Below are 19124 nucleotides of genomic sequence, written 5' to 3' on the forward strand. Positions count from 1 at the left end.
ACTAGGCTCTTGCGTTCCAGCTTGAAGCCATTCCTTAAAGATGTCTGAATTTTGCTAGAGATACCAAGCTAGATTCCGGCTCCTGCAGAGCCTCCGCCCAGATGTGAGAATTGGTTTTGAACCCTTGGAGCCTGGGGTGCCTCAGGTCCCCACAGAACAAGGCTAGGTGGGGCCAGACATCCCTCCTATCCTTCCCCAATGCAAACTTCATACATGTTGGTCCCGACAGGTCACAACCCATTCTTCTCCACTCAGCACAGGCGGAGTGGGGTTCAATGCTCACAGCCTGTGATCTCTAGGGTGCTTTTGGGGGAGGGAAGGATAGAAGGAAAAGGAGAGGGGAAGGAAGAGAGGGAGAAAGGGAGATCCAGAGCAAGCGAGCACAAACGAGAGCAGGAAGGAGGGGCCCGGATGCAAATGAAATAGGTAGGCGGGGCCCACATGCAAATGAGTTAATCGGAGCCCTGAGCCCGGCTGGCTCACACTTGGACTCCCTAAGCTCCGCGCGTGTCCCCGCCGGCAGGTCCAAGCCAGCGCAGCCCCTACCGGGGACTCACAACCCTCCCGCGGATCAGGATGTCCTTCCAAGGCAAGAAGAGCATTCCCCGAATCACGGTGAGTCGAACCCCCGCCCCCGCCGCGTCTGGCGCCCCTTGCCCACGGCGGGGAGTGGCTTGCAAGCGCAGCCGACAATCCTCCGGGCCCTGCCTGTGAGTCCCACGCCTGCTTTAGTCCCCGGCCAGGCGCCAGCCTTCCCTCTCCTCTCCTTCGTCTGCTGTCAGCAGCGGAGAGAGCTCTCCAGGCCGCGCGGAACCCATTGCTCAGCCGGTGCACAGGCCCGCGGTCCGCCAGCTCTCAGGACTCTGGTGCTTGACTTGGATAGGCGGGGTGAGCGGCCTGCTACCCGGAGCGTAGGTGGCCGGCCTCCTGCCGGGTCTGGCGTGGGGCAGTTGGTGATCAAGCGAACATTGCCTGGAGTTCTGTCTCCAGGATGACCGGCGGTCGCAGCCTTTGTTGGCCCCGGGCCCGAAGGCACTACGATGTCGGATGCTGTTCCTAGAGCAGCCCGTGGGCAGCCTACCCCCTGGACGCGCCGCTTCGGTGTCTTTAGTGCTTTGTCCGAGACAAAGCGATTTAGCCCTGTCTACTAGATCTCGTGCCCCTGGAGGCCCCGAGCCCCTGCGCGAAGCTGGGTTCGGAGACTCCACGGGAGGTGAGTACTCACTGACCTAACTGACCGCTCCGACCAGCATCCCTGCAGCACTCCCTTTCAGGACAGACCTCCCCAAAAGCAGAAGGTCAGTGTGTCCACCGGGCCAGCCAGGAAACAAAGCCTTCCCACGGGGGGGGGGGGTGTGGAGGACGGCCCGAAGCCTGGGAGGAAGAGAGGGAGGCTCCTGGGATCAGCTGGACCAGGTCGGGAGCTCTAGGAGGTCTCTAAAAAGCTCTGGACTTGTTCCCAGCCTAAGAGCTCTGGAGTCTAATCAGGCTGTTGGGGAGGTCAGCTTCCTAGCCTTCTGGGGGGAGTCCTCTCCTTTAGAAAAAAAAAAACCCTCAAAGAGGAAAGAGGCCCCACTCAGAGGGACCAGAATTAGTTCCTGCCTCTTGACTGCCTACTACTCCTAGGGATCCAGGCCTGAGGAGGAAGTGCCATTAGCCAGCTGGCAGTAAGTGGAAATGGTGATGGCAGATTCCTGCCTAGTCAAGCGGTTCTGTTCATGGAGAGGGAGATGGCTGGAAGGAACCCCCATCCCCCACTCATCTAGATGGGGCCTATCACAGTATGACTTGTCCTCCCAAACTCAGGAGGACCCCAGAATGCAAATTCTGCTGCCTGAAAACAGGAGTCTAAATAGGGACCCCGGAACTCAAGATTTCTGGCTCAGTGTTTTCTTCTAATGCCTGAGTTTTCTTAGTTGTTTTTTTTTTTTTTTTTTCTGAGAATGGCTAGAACAAGGCAGAAGAGGAGGGGTGTGGTCCAGAGTGGCAGCCCTGCGAAGTGGGTGGCTGTGGTAGGCCTAGGTAGGCACTACTGCTCAGTGGGGCTGGTCGCTGAGCAGCTACAGACATTTGAAAGAGACTTGAGCTTCAGCCAGGCTATGTGTGGTCAACAGGCTACTTCCAGCATGGGCCAGTCCCTTCAGCTTCGTGTGGGACCGTACCATGTCTGTCTCACTTAAGGACTCCTGGGCAGGGTGGTTTCATGGACATGAATGAATCTATGAACTTCACCTGTAGACACTGACATGTGGATTCTGCAGAATGTTTACAAGTTATTCTTTTCACCACCACCCCTAATATAAAACTTGAAAACTCTGTGATTCTGAGATGTACAGGCAGAGGGCTGGGTGGTGTGGGCTGGGACATAGTTGCCAGGCCTTTGGAAGACTGTGATTGTGATAGTGGGCAGAATAGGAGAACCTGGAGAGTTCAGTCGGACACTCGGCTGCTGGGCGGAACAGGAAACTATACAAAAGAACATCCCCCTGCCCCCATCCTTGCAGGCTCACAGGGCTCTGCTTGCCACACTCTCAGCTGGTTCTCCTGGCCTCGGATGGATGCTATAACAGAACTGAAGCTGGGCTGGGCCTGGCCCAGCTGCCGCATGGGTCACAGAAATTTAGGGCATGTGGCCAGGCTTCCTTGTTTAGTGTCAAGTGTGTTCCCCGGTTAGTTCTCAGGTAGAGTTGTGGCTCATGATGGGTAGAAAGGGACATCAGTAGGTCTCCCCTCTCACATGTGTGCCCCCATTTCATGTGTGTTTCCACTGTTCTCCACCAAAGCCAGGCCACCAGTTCTGAGGCCGGTGCACAGTTAGTTCATCCGCAGTCTCCGCCTTCTGCCTGACCCATCCCTCCTGGTTGGTCCTCGAAGTGTCTGTCTTATGGGTGCTAAGCACTTGAACCAATCAGATTCCGTGCCTCTATTTTTGCTGAAGTTAGCCAACAGGGAGCTGTCTTCATCCACAAACCCTGTCTTCACACACGTGAACGTCCTCACACTGCAGCAGGGTCTGCGGCCATTTGATCCACCCCTGCCCCCCCACTCCCGCTGCGCCCCCCTCCCATCCCTTCACGCCCATGGCCTCTCTACCTGTCAGTTCTCTCCAACTCCCAGCCCACGTTTTCTCGTGCTTATGTCCATAACCCTGGCCAAGAGCCTCTCACCTTCCTGAACAACCTATGACGCCACTTAGGCAACAATTGTGCCCCTCTTTCCATATCATAATCTGTTTTTTTTCCCCGAGAGCCCAGGTGATCTCTGTATCAGTCAGAACTAATCTGATGCTCTGTCCCCAGCATCCTCCCATGGACTCCAAATCCTATATGTCCCAACCTTCACAGCTCTGATGCCTACCCTTGCTCTTTCCACTAGCCGTAGCCCTTATGTTCTTTTGAGAACCAACCCAAAGGCTTTCCTGCCTCGGGGGCCTTTGCACAGCTGCCTCTAGCCTGGAACAATTCCCCACTTCTGTCACACTGCACGAGTGCCCCAGAAAAGCAGCTCAAGGTGGCCTGAATCCCTCTCACCCTATCTCTGTGCTCTTCTCTGGGTTTGACCTGTGCCTTGGTGGAGAGTAGCAGAGACACACTGCCTCCATCTGTTTATCCCTAGGCTGTAATCTCTGGAGCCAAGACGAAGATGTCTGTCGTCTGCTCCGCGCCCACGCCTTCTGATACCACCACGGGCCTGTGACATTCTGATGTATCAGCCTGGCTCTGTTTTGCCCACCTAGCTTTGTCAGTACAGGTGGGAGGGAAGCACGCAGGTGTCCCTTGAGAACGGTTAGGTCACCAGGTCTTCCTTAGGCCCGTCATTTTTCTGACAGTCAGATGGCAGGATTCAACAAAGCAGCTGCTTCTCCGCCGTACTTTCACCAACACAGCCTCGTCCTGCTCTCCCGACTCGCGCCCCGCCACCCCCGCCTTTAGCATCTGCTGAACAGTTAGTGCCAGGGTCATGCTGGACACTGTGTTGGGCACCCTGTTAGGAGTGCTGTAAATAAACCTTTGAGCTGGTTCTTATGGCTGCAAAATGCATCAAAACATCTCAGTCATTCTGGAGGAAGAGGTTCCTCGTGGTCCGGAAAGTCTCTAGCGGCACCCACTCTTTTGTCTCCTGTCAGAGTGACCGCCTTCTCATCAAAGGTGGGAAGATTGTGAACGATGACCAGTCTTTTTACGCTGATCTGTATGTGGAAGACGGCCTGATTAAGTAAGTTTCTACACGGGGGCATTTATAGACATGTGAATGTGTGAACGTTGGTTACCTGGCACTCGGGCGTCTGCTTTGGGGTGAGAACCATGCAGACGCTTTCTTTTCCGAACCCCTGACCGTGGGAGCCATCCTCGAGGCATGCTAGTCTTTCCAGATAGCCACGAGTCCTGGAGCAACACAATGGACCAGTGTCCATGTATCTTCAAGTTATCACCGCACTTCGGACAAGTCTGTCTGGGCTCCTGCAGACGAGCAGAAGACACTGACCTGCTCTCTCCTCTGCTTGGTGTGTCACGGAGCTCCGGAACGGGTGTGCAGACAGCAAACAGGGACTCCAGTTATGGTCATTAGACAGCAAGCAGGGGCTTCAGGGGTGACCAGGAGGAGAGCCATGTTGGTCCAGCACTGGGCCCTACACACTGCCCTCCTGAGATAGCAAGTTTTGTTCTCTAGCATCTGGGCCCTCAACCTGCTTTTTTTCTCATGGTCGTGACTCCAAGCTCTCACTTCTTAGAGCCACCGCCACGGAGCATGTTTGAGTTCTGATCTGAGCTCTCTATGAAGTGATGACTCTTTTTATTGCTTTCAGACAAATTGGAGAAAACCTCATCGTCCCTGGAGGCATCAAAACCATCGATGCTCATGGCCTGATGGTACTGCCTGGGGGAGTTGACGTCCACACCCGGCTGCAGATGCCTGTGCTGGGCATGACCCCAGCTGATGACTTCTGTCAGGGCACCAAGGCGGCCCTAGCAGGCGGGACCACTATGATACGTGAGTGTGCAGGCCACTTGCCAGGTAGTCATGAAGCCTTGAATAGCACACTGGTTCTGGCTTCTGTGTATATTTTTGTGTTATCACAACACCTAGTATGAGACTGGGCTTCTGTGGACACTTAGGGACTCTGGGACAGTGTGTGACCCATCTCCTTGTTGCATGAAGTGGTTTCCACAGTTCTATTTCAATATTATAACTCCATCTAAAACATGCTGGGCAACCCGGGCTTCTCTTTCTGAGCCAGTTGCCCGGGCTAGCTCTAGGATGCTGTTAGGCTCTGGATAAGCAGATGTGTGCCCACTTATTCCTTACAGGGGGGCTGGCTGCTGGCCAGGAACTGGGGTTCAGAAATCCTGGTGCTCTGAACCAGGAGAGTTGAGCTTGAACCTTGCCTCTAATGTCTGTTTGAAGTAAGTTCTTGCCTGTGTTGAGAATGGAGGCTGTGGTGTTTGAAACAGGACATTTACACTACCCTGTTTGATCCCCTCCTGTGTACATCTCTATTTGGTCTCAATATTATGACCCCACATACTCAGGCTTGTATGCCTTCTCAGCGGGAGGAAAGGGTCTCTCCTCTCCTCTAGAGTCAGAGGATGAAAGATTTACCACACACATTTCTTTGTGTACCTGAAACACAGTAAATACAGTCCCCGCTGCTACTAAGGAGTACCGTTCAGGAGACTCCGGGCACTTCCCAATGACATGCAGCCATTGCTACAACCACAGCTTGGCTTAGTTCACTCTGCCAGACTGAAGGAAAACTAGCAGCAGGGTGGACCACCTCAGGCTCCTGGGGCTCAAGTGCATGCGGTGGGCCAGGTGGGCTATCACAGCTGCTCTGTTAATGCCCCCCGTTTGGGAGGTGTCTCCAGAAGCACAAATGGCATCCACACAGGGCTGGAGCATGGGCTATGTTGTGCATATGCCTGCGCCCAGGGTCCTGGCTGGTGATCTGAGGGATGGACAGATGGGATGGAGGTACAGGGAGTATGGTACGGAGATGAGGCAGCCGCTGGTTCCTGAAGTGCATCATTTTGTTTAGCAGCCCTCTGAGCTCTCTCCTGGCGTATCCCAGGCTTGGCCAGTGAGCAGTGTTTGGACTTTGGAATGGGAGGGAGACAGCACGGTGGCCATGTGCAGGAATGATCTGTACTGTTGGGGGCATGTGGAGTCAGTGAGGCCATGGAAACTGACAATGGAGGAAGTTTTCTGGAAGCATGCGTATTCACAGGGTCAGCACTGTGGACAGCTGACAACCCTCCCCCATTGTCACTGCTGTCCCCTGAGGAGCCAAGGTCTAGGAAGTGGGGGGGGGGGGGTTGAACTCAGGCTCCCTGCTCAGTGCTCTACTCAGAGACGCACGTGGGGGAGAAGATACCTGTGAGCTGACTGGAAGGAAGAGTTAGGTGGTAGGACAGGCCAGGCCCTCCCTTTGCTGTGTCTTCCTCAAACCCCACTCTGGTCTCCAGAACGTGAAACCAAATCCCCCTTGGAGACAATAGTGGGACACCTGGGCCAGGCTTGGGAACCTGGCTGGACATGCTGCCCTCCTCCCCCCACAGTGGACCATGTGTTTCCCGAGGCTGGTGTGAGCCTGCTGGCAGCCTATGAGCAGTGGCGGGAGCGGGCCGACAGCGCAGCCTGCTGTGATTACTCCCTCCATGTGGACATTCCCCGCTGGCACGAGAGCACCAAAGAGGAGCTGGAGGCCCTAGTTCGGGACAAAGGTGAGTAGCAGTGATGGGTGGGGGGTACCGGAGGACCTCTGTGCCTACAGGCAGACTGAGGGTCCCCTTCTGGATATCCCGGGATTTGCCGCAGTCTGCCAGCCTGGTCCCCAAGGCAGGTGTTTAGGATTGAGTTGGAGAATAAACCAAGGTCAGCTGCGCTCTCAGAGGCTCCAGACGAGGGGGGCCCATGCCATGAGCACATCCTGTAATTCGTGTTCCCACAGATGCTGCCCTGAGCATGCTGCCCTTGGCTCTCTGTTTTCTAGAAAAGAGATGCCAGAAGACACATTTACCGCCACTTGGGGGCTTTCTCTTAAGAGGTTCTTTTAAGCTCTGTATTGAAACAGACTCATCATGTAAATAAAGGTTGGCTCCATTCTACATTATCATCCTAACGCTAAAAGCACACCAGAGGTTCTCAGTGGGCTTGACAAAGTTGTACCGCACTGGGTGCTCGTCTCACTACCTTCCACGCGCTGTCTGTAGCTCACAGAAGAGCATTCTCGTAAGGGACACTGCTCCCTGTCTGCTATGACCCCAAGGCCATCTCCTTTGGCTTGTGGTTCCCAGAGAGTGGCAGCCCTCACATTGGTGCCTTTTGGGGCATAGGACCCGCATCTCCTCCACCTGGCTATAGTGGACTCTGCTCTCCAGGTAGCAGTTAGACCCCTGCAGCCTCATGTCCCTGAACCAGGTGCCTGCAGAGCTCCCTCTCCTTGTGGAGATTGCCTTCTGATCAGAAATTGCCATCAGACGTCACACACAAGTCATCACCTGATGACTCAGTTTCTCCCAGTGTGACCCACATTATTATTTTTTGTCCAGCAAGGGGGGCAATACCCTTGGCTGGGTGGGTTTGGGGCTGCCTTCAGGCCTCAATCGACCTTCATAGGTCCTGGTCCTGGGAGGTTCTGGCTGTCCAGGAGTTAGAAAGGCTCAGCCTTGCTCCTGATTGGACTCTAATATTGTGGGCATCAGCCCCTCTTCCTCCTTCCTATGTGTCTGAGGTCCCAGCCCTGAGACTCTCCTGCCCCTCTCAGAGTGGCGTGAACATTCACTATGACCTGTGGTATAATGAAGCAGGACTCAGGACCTGTAGGCAGGTGACATGCCAGATGGCCCAAGAGAGGCTCCCCCAGCATGCCAGGCCTGGTTGCTTTTCCTGAACAGAGCGTAAGGGACTTGGGCCGCAAGCCAACTGCACTGCTCTGTGTCCTGCAGGAGTGGAGATCTGCCTGAGAGTTGGTGGTAAGATAGGTATATTCTTACCTGTGTGCCCACTGGGTGAACAAACAGTCCCAAACGTGAGCAGCAGTGAGGAAATGGCTGGGGCCTAGCCGACTCTGTCCATGTGGCCTGGCTTGTTGATGGGGAAGACTTGCCTGCAGGATGCTATGCTATCTAGCTCAGCTTCTGTGGGAGAAATGTCCCTGTCCCTGGGTTCCTCTCCAGTGGCTGAGCCTCTCTAGCCTCTTTTCCAGGTGTGAATTCCTTCCTGGTCTTCATGGCATACAAGGACAGGTGCCAGTGCACGGATGGTCAGGTGAGGCCAAGTTCAGACGGAATGAACAAGTGGGGTGTCTTGGGCTGTTGCTGGAGAGACAGCCCTACAAACTTGGGCCTCTGCCTTCCTCACAGATGTATGAAATCTTCAGCCTCATCCGGGACCTGGGAGCCTTGGCCCAAGTGCATGCAGAAAACGGGGACATCGTGGAGGAGGTGAGAGAGGTTATGCCACCCACGGGATTGGCTGGGTGGGTCAAGCTGATGCCTAGTTTGTGAGTCCCAGTGGGCCGACAAAGCTGGGTGGAATCTTATGAGAGCTGTGACCTCTGTGACACTTGGCTGGGAGAATGGGAATGTTAAGTCAAAGGTCAAACAGCCCATGAGTTAGGAGGTCTTAAAAGACACTGAAACCACAACGTGGCTTTTTCTATGATGGTCACAGATCTTGCCCAAGTACCCCTGCCAGTCCCTTGGGAGACTGCAGTGTGACATCCAGGGTCTGGAGGGGCAAGGGGGGCTGGCTGCCTACCAACAGCCTGAACCTTGGGCCAGCCTTCCCCAAGTCCACTCTGCTACACATTCTTTGTGGCTGCTCTATTCTGGGAGGGTCAGGGATCTAGGACTATGCTCAAGGTATGGGGCTTGCTGCCAGGCACCTCATGTCCAGGGTTTGGGATCCTTGAAACTGGAGCAAAGCGTCCTATTGGTCATTTAGGAACAGAAGCGCCTCCTGGAGCAGGGTATCACGGGCCCTGAGGGCCATGTCCTCAGCCACCCAGAAGAGGTAAGTCTGCCCTACTGAGTATACAATTTCCCCCCCGACCCTGGGCTAAGTTGGCCCTGCTTCACGGCCTGAGTTGTACCTTGCTCATCTTGTTCTCGCCTTGAGGGCTTAATGCAATGACCCTCTGCCTGTCCAGTATCCATCTCAACCACTTGTCACCCCACGACCCTTCCCTGAGGCAAGAAGGCAGTGCACTTGGGTCCTGAGAACCGCGTGTGTCAACCTAGATTCCAGACACTGGGCCCTAGGCTGGGTTCTTGCTCCAGCAGCGATGCATGCTCCCAGTGCCTACAGTCTCGTGGGTGATCTTTGGGTGTCCCAGAACTCACCTGGTCAGGAAATCTCAAGGCTTCTCGTGTTCTGATTGTCCTCTCCCTTCACCATCTTCAGGTAGAGGCCGAGGCTGTGTACAGAGCAGTCACCATTGCCAAGCAGGCCAACTGCCCACTATACATCACCAAGGTGATGAGCAAGGGAGCAGCTGACATGGTTGCCCAAGCCAAGCGCAGGGGTGAGTGCCAGCGCTCACTTCCTACATGTTCCTAGCCTCCCTGAGCTCTGCTGACAATTGAGGACCTCTGGGTACTAAGGAGGGGAAGACCCAATGAAAAAGTAGGCCTCTTCATGGGGCACCTACTTATGTTAGTCCTAGGGGCGCAAGCTCAGGGGAAGTTTAGGAGCCCTGTGTCCCCATGAGGGATGGGGCTAGACCTGAGTCTCTAGACTTGTTAAAATAATAACTGCCTACTAGGGTTCTTTAGCAAACTGGGACCCTGTGTATATCTGTTCCCAGGAGACCAAGGGCAGAATTCTCTGAGTGTGTATCTAAGAGGGGTTCTTGATTCCACAGGATGTCTCACTTTCCTATTTGCTATGGGTTCAGGAGCTGGGGTCCACATTCTGATGGCTAAGGGGCTCCAAGACTGTAACACCTAGACTAGCTAGAGGCAGGCACCTATGTCCTGACTAGACTGTGTGGCTCACAGAGAGGCTGTGAGCTTCGAGGGCCAGAGAAGCCCCTGCGATCACCAGGGTATGGGAGAGGGCCAGGATTGGGGTGTAAGTCCAAGGTCATACATAAAAGAGGCAGCATGTTCAAGAACAATGGAGGATCTGGAATCCATTTCCCCACCCAGTCTCATAATGAGACCTCATTTCCTAGCCGTGCCTTGAGACTGTGGAGTCCCTTGGGTAGAAGTGGATGCGTACAGGGACAAGTTTTCTTCCCAAAGACTGACACAGAAACCCACCATGTTTACAAGGGAGAGGATGTGTAGTGTTGCCAGCACAGGATGAACAGACCCTGCACGGCTTACCCAGGAGCCTCACCACTCCTCCCAATTAGCTACTCTGCAGTAGGACTGGTCCCTACCCCACTGAGCCTGGGGCTTATAGGAACAGCATCAGCCTAGTTCAGAGCTCTGGTACAAGGCCCAGACCTTGGACTCAGGGCCTCTCTGAGTCTGAACTGCCAGGTTTAATTGGTTAAGTCCTACTCTGTGGCCCAGCGGGAGTGCCCAGCAGTCTGACCCTCAGCAGCGGTTGTGGTATAGAAAAAGGATCATTGTCTCAGCCGCTGTACCTCCCAAAGAACCACCCCACAGGGTCAGCGACTACTCAGGGACTCCAGAAAAAAAAAGCACAAGCTTCTGGTCATGAAAGCAAAGGACAGAGAGGTCGCCGTGCGAGACCCATGCTGTGGGTGCAGGTTGGTGGGGTGCCTGCCATAATCCTTGCTCACTTTAGGCGTGGTCGTCTTTGGGGAACCTATCACCGCCAGCCTGGGCACTGATGGCTCACACTACTGGAGCAAGAACTGGGCCAAGGCTGCGGCCTTCGTCACGTCACCCCCTATCAACCCAGACCCTACCACCGCGGACCACCTCACCTCCCTGCTGTCCAGGTGAGGAGCCACCCCACCAAAGCTCGGGTCAGCCTGAGGCCTCTGAGTCTGTGCTTCCTCCAGGAACCCCCTGAGGAATCCCAGGCTTCTTCAGGAAAGCCAGTTGGGGAGGTACAGGGCTCTCTGGTCCCAGCTGGGATTCCCCCACCTCTGCACCCGTCTCTTGGCCACTCATGAGTCTGTCCATGGCCTTCATAGTGTGCCCACGCTGTCCGTTCTCTCCTCTCTGGACTTAAGTACCAGCTCAGATCCCTCACAGCCTTGGCCGCCTGCCTAGGAGGCTGGAGCTGACCCAGCTGTGGCCAGTTCTGGAGGGCCCATCCCTGGGCCACTCTGACCCTGGCTTGTTCTCAGTGGGGACCTCCAGGTGACAGGCAGTGCACACTGCACCTTCACTACTGCCCAGAAGGCCGTTGGCAAAGACAACTTCACACTGATTCCGGAGGGTGTCAATGGTGTCGAAGAGCGCATGTCTGTGGTCTGGGAGAAATGTGTGGTAAGTCTAGGCCTGGGGGTGGTTGTGGCAAGGGCTGTCAGCAGCATGCTGTGGGGAGACCCCGCCACCAGAAACGCTCATGATAGATGCCAGCCTTATGCCTTCAAGCCTTAGCTTAGCCGTCCATGGCACCTAGAGTCCCCTCCCTGGAGGTTGATGTCATATCCATCACCCTGCACACCACAAATATGAATTGTTACATGTTAATGAAAAATTTTACATTTTTGAAATTTTAAATGACATGACATAAAACAGAAGGAATTCATTATAGCCAGGCAGAGTGTTGCAGGCCCATAGTCCCAGCACTCTGGAAGCTAAGGGGGGACTATTTGAAGTTTAAAGTCAGCCTGAGCTACACAGGCAGGCAGGCAGGTACGTACACAGGCACAGGCTTAGAGGGTAGGTCTCCCTCCTCTGCATGCTGGCCCCTCTCTCGAGATCATCTGCCACGCCTAAAAACCGGGGTGACTGTCACAGTGTCTCAAGGGACATCGGTGTTAGTATCAAAGCCGCCTCATTTATTCAGAGAGGCAGCGAGAAATAGGGCTGTGGCCACAGAAGCAGCCACACCACTAGTCTGCCTTGGCACTGCCATTGGTGCCCTGTCTGGGGGGGGCATTTGTACCACTATTATTGCCATGGTGAGGCCATGGCTGGAGCCTCTCCTGAGCTTGGGATACCCCGTGACACCTGCAGCCCACCCTCCCCTTCAGCTGGCTCTCTGAGTTTGCGATGCCCCGTGACATCCGCAGCCCACCCTCCTCCTCAGCTGGCTCTCTGAGTTTGTGATGCCCCGTGACATCCGCAGCCCACCCTCCTCCTCAGCTGGCTCTCTGAGTTTGTGATGCCCCGTGACATCCGCAGCCCACCCTCCCCCTCAGCTGGCTCTCTGAGCTTGCGATGCCCCATGACATCCGCAGCCCACCCTCCTCCTTAGCTGGCTCTCTCACTTCTCAGGCTTCAGGGAAAATGGACGAGAATGAGTTCGTTGCTGTGACCAGTACAAACGCTGCCAAAATCTTCAATTTTTACCCCAGGAAGGGGCGTGTGGCTGTGGGCTCTGATGCTGACCTGGTCATCTGGAATCCCAGGGCCACGAAAGTCATCTCTGCCAAGAGCCACAACCTGGTGAGAATGTCTCCCTTCTTAGCAGGACCTAGCTGGACCTGCTTTCCAGGGGAGCTACCAGGATAGGTGGCAGGTGTCCACCCTCAGAGTGGCTCAGTGGGCAGCCCTGACCTAGGCAGAGCACGTCTGCCCAGCACCTCACTCAGCCAGTTTCTTGTCTGTTGTCCCCAAGGGGGTGTGACTGGGTTTGTTGACCCATCCTATAGATAAGCAGACTGAGGTAGAGGGTGCCACACCTGTCTAGGCAAGGACAGGCAACCCCCTCACTCTCCTCCCTGTGACAGCAGAAGAATGCCGTGACTTGGGGGGCTGGGTTGGCTGAGGGTCATCCTTCTGTGTGTCACTTGTCTGTCTCAGTTGCTTTTTTTTTTCTGGGTGGGGCCTTAGCACAGCGCGTGCAGGTTACCTGTGGTGCTGGCCCCCTGGGGGAGGGGGCGGGGTCAGGGCTGAAGGAAGCTGCACCTGTGGGCCTCTCCCCAGAACGTAGAGTACAACATCTTTGAAGGAGTGGAGTGCCGAGGAGTGCCCACAGTGGTCATAAGTCAGGGCAGAGTGGTGCTGGAGGACGGGAACCTGTTTGTCACTCCAGGGGCTGGCCGCTTCATTCCCCGGAAGACGTTCCCCGACTTTGTCTATAAGAGGATAAAGGCTCGCAACCGGGTAAGAGGCTGACCTGGGCTGACAGGACACCGAGTGGGTGGCAGGCTTGGAGTTCCTGATACAGTCCGTGAGCTCTGGAGCGAGGTCCTGCCTCCTGGCTGACGTGGCTTTGGAAGGCCGGGTGGAAGCCATCACTTGCCCAAGGCCTACTAGATCATTGCCTGTTGTAGGGGAAGTAGCCAGGAGGCCAGTGGCAGGCCTGGCCCTCCTGTCCCCAACATCAACTGCCTACTCGGTGATGGTTGTATACCCTTTTTGTCATAGTGGTCTATAGGAAATATGGGTATAAACTCATTTATAATCACCTCCCTCCCTGTGTAAATTCCCACGAAGACGCTAATGCGGTCCAGAGCACATCACCAATCTCCACTCCCTCTGAGGGGTAGAACAGGAATGGAGACCCTAGGAGGAACCTATAGCGTACAGCTCTGTATGGGGAAGACCCAGTTCCATTTGCAGAGGGAGAGGGGACCATGGTGGGAAATGGGTCAGTCCTGCCCACTGTCATCTGCTGAGCAGTGACACCCCTTCCCCTTGCCAATAGGATCTAGTCCTCCAGGGCTGGCTGAGAGTTCATTGTTAAGTAGGCCCAGGAGCCCAGAGGGGGGTGTCAGCCAGGAGGACAGGCCCATCTGACATCACTCTTGGGATCACTGGTCCATGCTGGGGCCCTGGGAAATGCCTCAGGCTTCGGGAGCCATGTCCAGGGCAGGCAGAACCTAGAACCTCATTCCATGCTGCCTCCTGACCACAGTTGGGACCTGGATCTGGTTCCAGTTCCAGATGGGGCTGCTTTGCTCTTAAGCGGCCTTGCCTGAACATTTTTGTGACGGAGGTTACACTGATCTGTGTGTGTGGCGCACGTGCGTGCATGTGCTCATGCACGTGTGCAGGTTCACTCACACAAAAAGCACACACACACTCAGGAACTCCTGAGGCACAGGTGTAACCACACGTGTTGGCTGATTGCTACACGGAGAGCACTAAAGAGATGTATGAAGCTGTGTGTGCTCCTCTAGGCAGGGGAGCATGGGATTACTGAACGGCGATGAGTTGGGGTGCAGAGCAGATAAGCAGGGTACGACCCTCCATCAGTTTAGCTGGCTAAACCCCCAGCTCTCTCGGCTCCACAGCTAGCAGAGATCCATGGTGTGCCCCGAGGCCTGTACGATGGGCCCGTCCATGAGGTGATGTTACCTGCCAAGCCAGGGAGTGGCACACCAGCTCGTGCATCCTGTCCAGGCAAGATCTCAGTGCCACCCGTGCGTAACCTGCACCAGTCGGGGTTCAGCCTATCTGGTGAGTTGGGTCTGGGCATGGGGTAAGAAACTCTCCTGCCAGGTCCAGTCTGTGCCCAGAGGGCTCTAAGCTCAGCTGGGAACCCAGGCCTGAACATACACAGGGCACATCTCAGGGGTGGACCTGTGGATAGCCAGTGTGGATACTGTAGAGTAGAAGGTACTGACCTTGGTGAAGGGCCTCATTTGGGGTCTTATGAGGGGCAAAGAGGTGTGCACCCCTCCTGTGGAAGCCCATTTGGTCTTGCCTACAGACCAAAGCCTGACCCCCTGGTGTTGCAGGAGCTCCTTCCGCTCCTTCAGCCAATAGCTCCCACTTTCCTCACCTTACTACATTGCTATATTGTCTTTGTTCTCTCCTCTCTCTGCTTGGGAGGTGATAATAGTTCCTGGTCACTTGGTAGGATAAGTTGGAAGTCCTTCAGAATCCAAGATCACTGTGAAGGAGGGGGCAAGCTCCCGCTATCACCAAGGGCCCACACAAAGACCAAATAGGGCAGGATTCCTGGAGGGTTGGCCTTTGCCTTCCTGTCCCCACAGATTGTAGGTCTTTGCTTATACTTTTCAGCCATTCAGATAAGCAGCCTGCCTGGCCACCTTGCCCTATCAGCCATGGCTTTGGGGAGAAAACCCACCCTGGGTACACACTGTATGAGGTTACATAGCTTCTTTATGGTCTTGGTTTAGTGGGTACAGCCAGCCACGTCTACCTTCCCTTTTGGATGGAAAGAGAGCCTTACCCTCCCTCCCATCCTTACCCCACTTACTTGCCCTTTCTTCAGGGTCTCAGGCTGACGATCACATCGCCAGACGTACAGCTCAGAAGATCATGGCACCCCCTGGAGGACGCTCCAACATCACCTCTCTTTCCTAGACTTGGGGTCTGGTGCTTTCCCCACTGGCAGGGTGTGGGGACCACTCACTTTAGTTAGCCTCTTCCTTTGTAGATGTTATCGTGAAAGGTGCTCAGCCTTGCCCTCCTGTACCCCATAAACTCTCCCTTTGGAGTCCCAGATCCCACTAAGAGGTACCCCCTCCAGAGGGCTGAATCCAGGGAGAGTTCACTGCCAGAGAAAGAGGGGACTAGGCATGGCAGTGAGCTGGTGCCTCTTGCCCACCTGGCCTTACCCAGAAGGCCCACCATGAGAATTCTCTGCCTTGAGCCTCTGAGCTTTTGGGGGTCTGGGTCTAGGCAGGGTGGGCATTTGCTGCTGCCTCCCCCTAAGGAATCACTGCCCTGTGGAAGCCCCCCAAGCTTCCACCAGCTCCATGTTTCTAAGGTGCAGCTACCCCTTGGGGGCCTGTCCCCCTGACTGCCCTGGTGTAGGGAGGAGAGCCGGCGAGTGGAGCCTCCGTCTTGTGGAGCTGCTGTGACTTCAGGGATCCATCGGATACTCAGTGCAGGGTCGCTCCCTCCCACATAGACACTTCCAAGGACCAAACCTGAGCTCCTATAGCAGCCCCCTCTAGGGGGTTTTATGATCCCTTAGCTAAGACACTTTCCTTTTCCTACAAACTGTGTTTCCATAGGTTTATTAGAGTAGCAGTTTTGTACTGTGAGGAAACCATAGCCAGGGATCTGCATGCTGCTGTTCCCAGATGCCGGCCACCGGCCACAGGTCAATAAAAAAGTCTGGGTTAGAAGCTGCCTGTGTGTCGCCAGCCAGACTTCCTGCTCTCCCAAGCATTTTCACAGGGACCAGGGAGCCCCTTCTGTAGTTGCCACCTCTGGTCAGCTGCCTGCTGTCTAGCAGAGTGGTCTCTGCCTGCCCTGGGCCACGGGCATGGCTGGATCTGAATGGTGGGAGGTGGGCTTCCTCCTACGGTCTTTGGCTGTGATCCTCAGCCAGATGGTCAGCAGGAGGACAGCCATGTTCTGACTGGCCGGACTCAAACCACTCCAGCTGTGATGAGGCAGTGAACGGAACACTGAGGCGTACTCTGCAAGTGGGATGTGGTGTAACAGGCAGCCCAGGAGACCAGGGCAGCTGCTCATAGCCAGGCCCCATCCCTGGAAGGCAAGTGGCTAGGCAGTTCCTACCAGTGCCTTCTTGCGGTTGGAATTGCTGGGCTAGCCTCCTGGCTGCAGTCTCTTCTCATGGAGGTGGGTGGGTCTCAAGTTCTTTATCTCAGGCAAGGGATCCCCCTAGAAGCAGGAGGTCTTTCCCACACTACTTGTCCCTTCTCCCTCCCCCCCAACAATCCATTCTCATCAGCAGGAGCATGTCCATGGGAGCTGACTGCACTGTGGACATCCAGGGCTGTCATAAAGTTTCTCTGGTCCTAGCAGCAACCCTACTGAAGGCCCAACCTGGCAGCCCTGCCACTGTTTTGGGAGGTCATGTCCTCTGGGCCACATACACATGATTTTTTTTTTTGAGACCCAATCTTATTATGTAGCCTTGGCTGTCTGTAGACCCAACTGGCCTTGAACTTAGAGATCTGCCTGCCTCCCAAGTGCTGATATTCAAGGTGTGCACTACCATACCCAGCAGCTTTAGACTTGAACCCTGGGCTTTGGTCAGCTGTTATGCTCTATGGCAGTGTTTTCTGCTTCCGCCGGCAAGGACAGGGGGGATCAAGGACTCTCCATCCCTGCCACAATCAAAAAGGAGAGTGCGCTCTCACCAAAGTCACCCCTTACACACTTGTACAGACCCCCAGAGTTATTCCCTTGGGTGTGCCTGACCTTGCCAGTTTTTCACTCAGAACCTGGCTACCTGAAGGGGCTGCAAGGAAGTGATAGTGACTTGGGTACTTTGTCCATCCCACCTTTGTGTGCTGTCCATCCGCCTTTGAGTGCCGTGCTGTACTTCCTAGGCGTAGGCTTCACTGGGAGCCCTATGGTTAGCCAGTTCCCCTGGGGGCAGGGGTGGGGTAGAACCAGACAGGGCTCAGAGCTGCCTTCTCAGTCCTGGGGCTTTAGCTCTGTTCTCAGCACAGTCAACAATTCAGACACTGTGGTCACTTCACAGCCTGGCTAGGCAGGAGGACAGCATGTACTGGGGTTTATGGGAACCACAGACATAGGTACAGATTCTTTGTATGGTAACCAGGGTGGCAACTGCCCTGAGAGGGCACCATATGTGACGTGGGAATCTCCCAAGTGAACGCACACAAGCCTGGGAAGCCCTGGGCTGGAGGGGCAGAACTCATCCTCAGACAGGAGAAGACAGGGCAATGGCTTATTCAAAGTGCCTCTCTGACCACAGAGCCCTTGGACAGATGTCATATTTTGGGTTGTGAGCCTCATGCCCAGCCCTGTAGAAGCCATGTTGTCTGGTGCTACTCTGAGGCTCCTCAGCTTTTGACAATTATCGCTTGTCTTGGACCTTGAAATGGCTCTCAGCTGCCCACTTCGGGTTTCTACCAATGCTGGGGTAGCCGCCGCAACCCAGCTGCCCCAGCCCAGTAGACCTTCTCCAGGAAGACTGCAGGCACTGGAGGTCACCACTCCACAGGCAAAGAACATACAGAACAGGCGATGCAGCAGTTCTTAAGACTGTAATTCTCAGAGGTGAAAACTATACACAAATTGCAGAAATTGCCAGAGCAGTGTGTATCTCTAGAAAACATTCTTTGCCATCCCACCCACTCCCTCCCCCAACCCCCGCCCTCAATGACAAATCAGAATCAGCAAGGCCTGTTCCGGTCCCCACAGTCTTGAGCAGCGAGCTCAAGGACATTCTGGCCAGGCCACAGCAAAGACTGGCACAGGGCTATATACAGCCAATTCCAAAAGGGTCCAGAAATTCAAGGGCTCCTGCCCCAACGTACCACTCTGGCCGTCTGTAATCTGCCAGCCTACAATTAGAGGGGCCCACCATCATGATGGCTGCATGACTCCCTCTATGTTGCAAATAACCATGGTCTAGGTACCAAGGGTCCTCCTTTCCCAACCACCACTCTCGACGGGCACCCATGGCTCCCAGCAGTTTCACCATACTGACAGCCTCGCGGGCAGGCTGGGCGGTCAGGCCTTTGCCCCACTGCTGCCTCCTCCTGGCCGTCCTGAGTCTTCAAAGCAGCCTGAGAGAGAACTGCCCTTGGACACGGTCCACTTGGCCTAGCTGCTCCCAGATGAGGGGCAGATGGAGCCACACATGGGCAGGGCTGTGGGCTCTGGCTCACTGTCTGCAGTGGGATCTGTCATATCTGCAGTCTCGGAGCATGGGAGAGGCTCGTTCATGAGTTCCTGGCTCCTCTTCAGCCTGGGGGTGGGGGAGACGACAGCCAAGTGGGTCTATGTAGCCCACCAAATGGCACAGCCTCTCTAGCATCCCAGGACCCACTGATGTAGAATATATGGCTTTTCCTAGGACCCATGGGACATGTCCTTCAGGGATGTGGTATGGGATGCCAGGAATGTCCCTTGTTGGAAGTTCTGGCACATGCTGGGAACACAGGGAGCTAGACCTAGACATGGATGGTGAGACCATTAGAGGTATGGGAGGCTCAGCCCTCTGCTCCTAGCCGCAGGCTCCGCATGGCAGCTCATCCAGAGGAAGCCGAGGGAACTCTAGTTCTAGCTGGGGCCTGTTTCAGTGGGCAGTGCTGGAACAGCTTTTCAAAGAGTATGGCCAAGCCCACAAGTCATCATGTCCTCTAACCACAGGGAGGGGCC

At 55.1% G+C, this 19124-nt stretch overlaps 2 protein-coding genes across 6 annotated transcripts in view; one reads left to right on the forward strand and one right to left on the reverse strand.

The window, feature by feature from the left end:
- The first annotated feature begins 463 nt into the window (after positions 1-463).
- Dpysl4 (dihydropyrimidinase like 4) lies at positions 464-16159 on the forward strand. The gene is made up of 14 exons (XM_050137819.1): positions 464-615; positions 4127-4215; positions 4808-4992; positions 6558-6722; positions 8207-8268; positions 8364-8444; positions 8947-9015; positions 9406-9526; positions 10762-10918; positions 11273-11414; positions 12372-12542; positions 13023-13202; positions 14336-14501; positions 15283-16159. The coding sequence occupies exons 1-14, from the start codon at positions 577-579 to the stop codon at positions 15372-15374; spliced, it is 1719 nt and encodes a 572-aa protein (XP_049993776.1). The 5' UTR covers positions 464-576; the 3' UTR covers positions 15375-16159.
- Positions 16160-18164: 2005 nt separating this feature from the next.
- Stk32c (serine/threonine kinase 32C) overlaps positions 18165-19124 on the reverse strand; it is a 93606-nt gene continuing 92646 nt past the window's right edge. For all 5 annotated transcript variants that reach the window (XM_050137889.1, XM_050137887.1, XM_050137886.1 and 2 more), the window contains exon 12: positions 18165-18711. In XM_050137889.1, the coding sequence (XP_049993846.1) occupies positions 18567-18711 (145 nt within the window). In that variant the 3' untranslated portion in view covers positions 18165-18566. The remainder of the gene's footprint in view (positions 18712-19124) is intronic.

Source organism: Alexandromys fortis, unplaced genomic scaffold (genome assembly GCF_014885135.2).
Source record: "Alexandromys fortis isolate MF-2015 unplaced genomic scaffold, M_Fortis_MF-2015_v1.1 scaffold_3, whole genome shotgun sequence".
NCBI classification, from domain to species: Eukaryota; Metazoa; Chordata; class Mammalia; order Rodentia; family Cricetidae; genus Alexandromys; species Alexandromys fortis.

Coding starts and splice junctions, on each gene's coding strand:
- Dpysl4 (XM_050137819.1), top strand. CDS start 577: ATGTCCTTCCAAGGCAAGAAGAGCATTCCCCGAATCACG. Junction 10,919..11,272: donor CTCACCTCCCTGCTGTCCAG/GTGAGGAGCCAC, acceptor GCTTGTTCTCAG/TGGGGACCTCCAGGTGACAG. Junction 14,502..15,282: donor GTCGGGGTTCAGCCTATCTG/GTGAGTTGGGTC, acceptor CCCTTTCTTCAG/GGTCTCAGGCTGACGATCAC.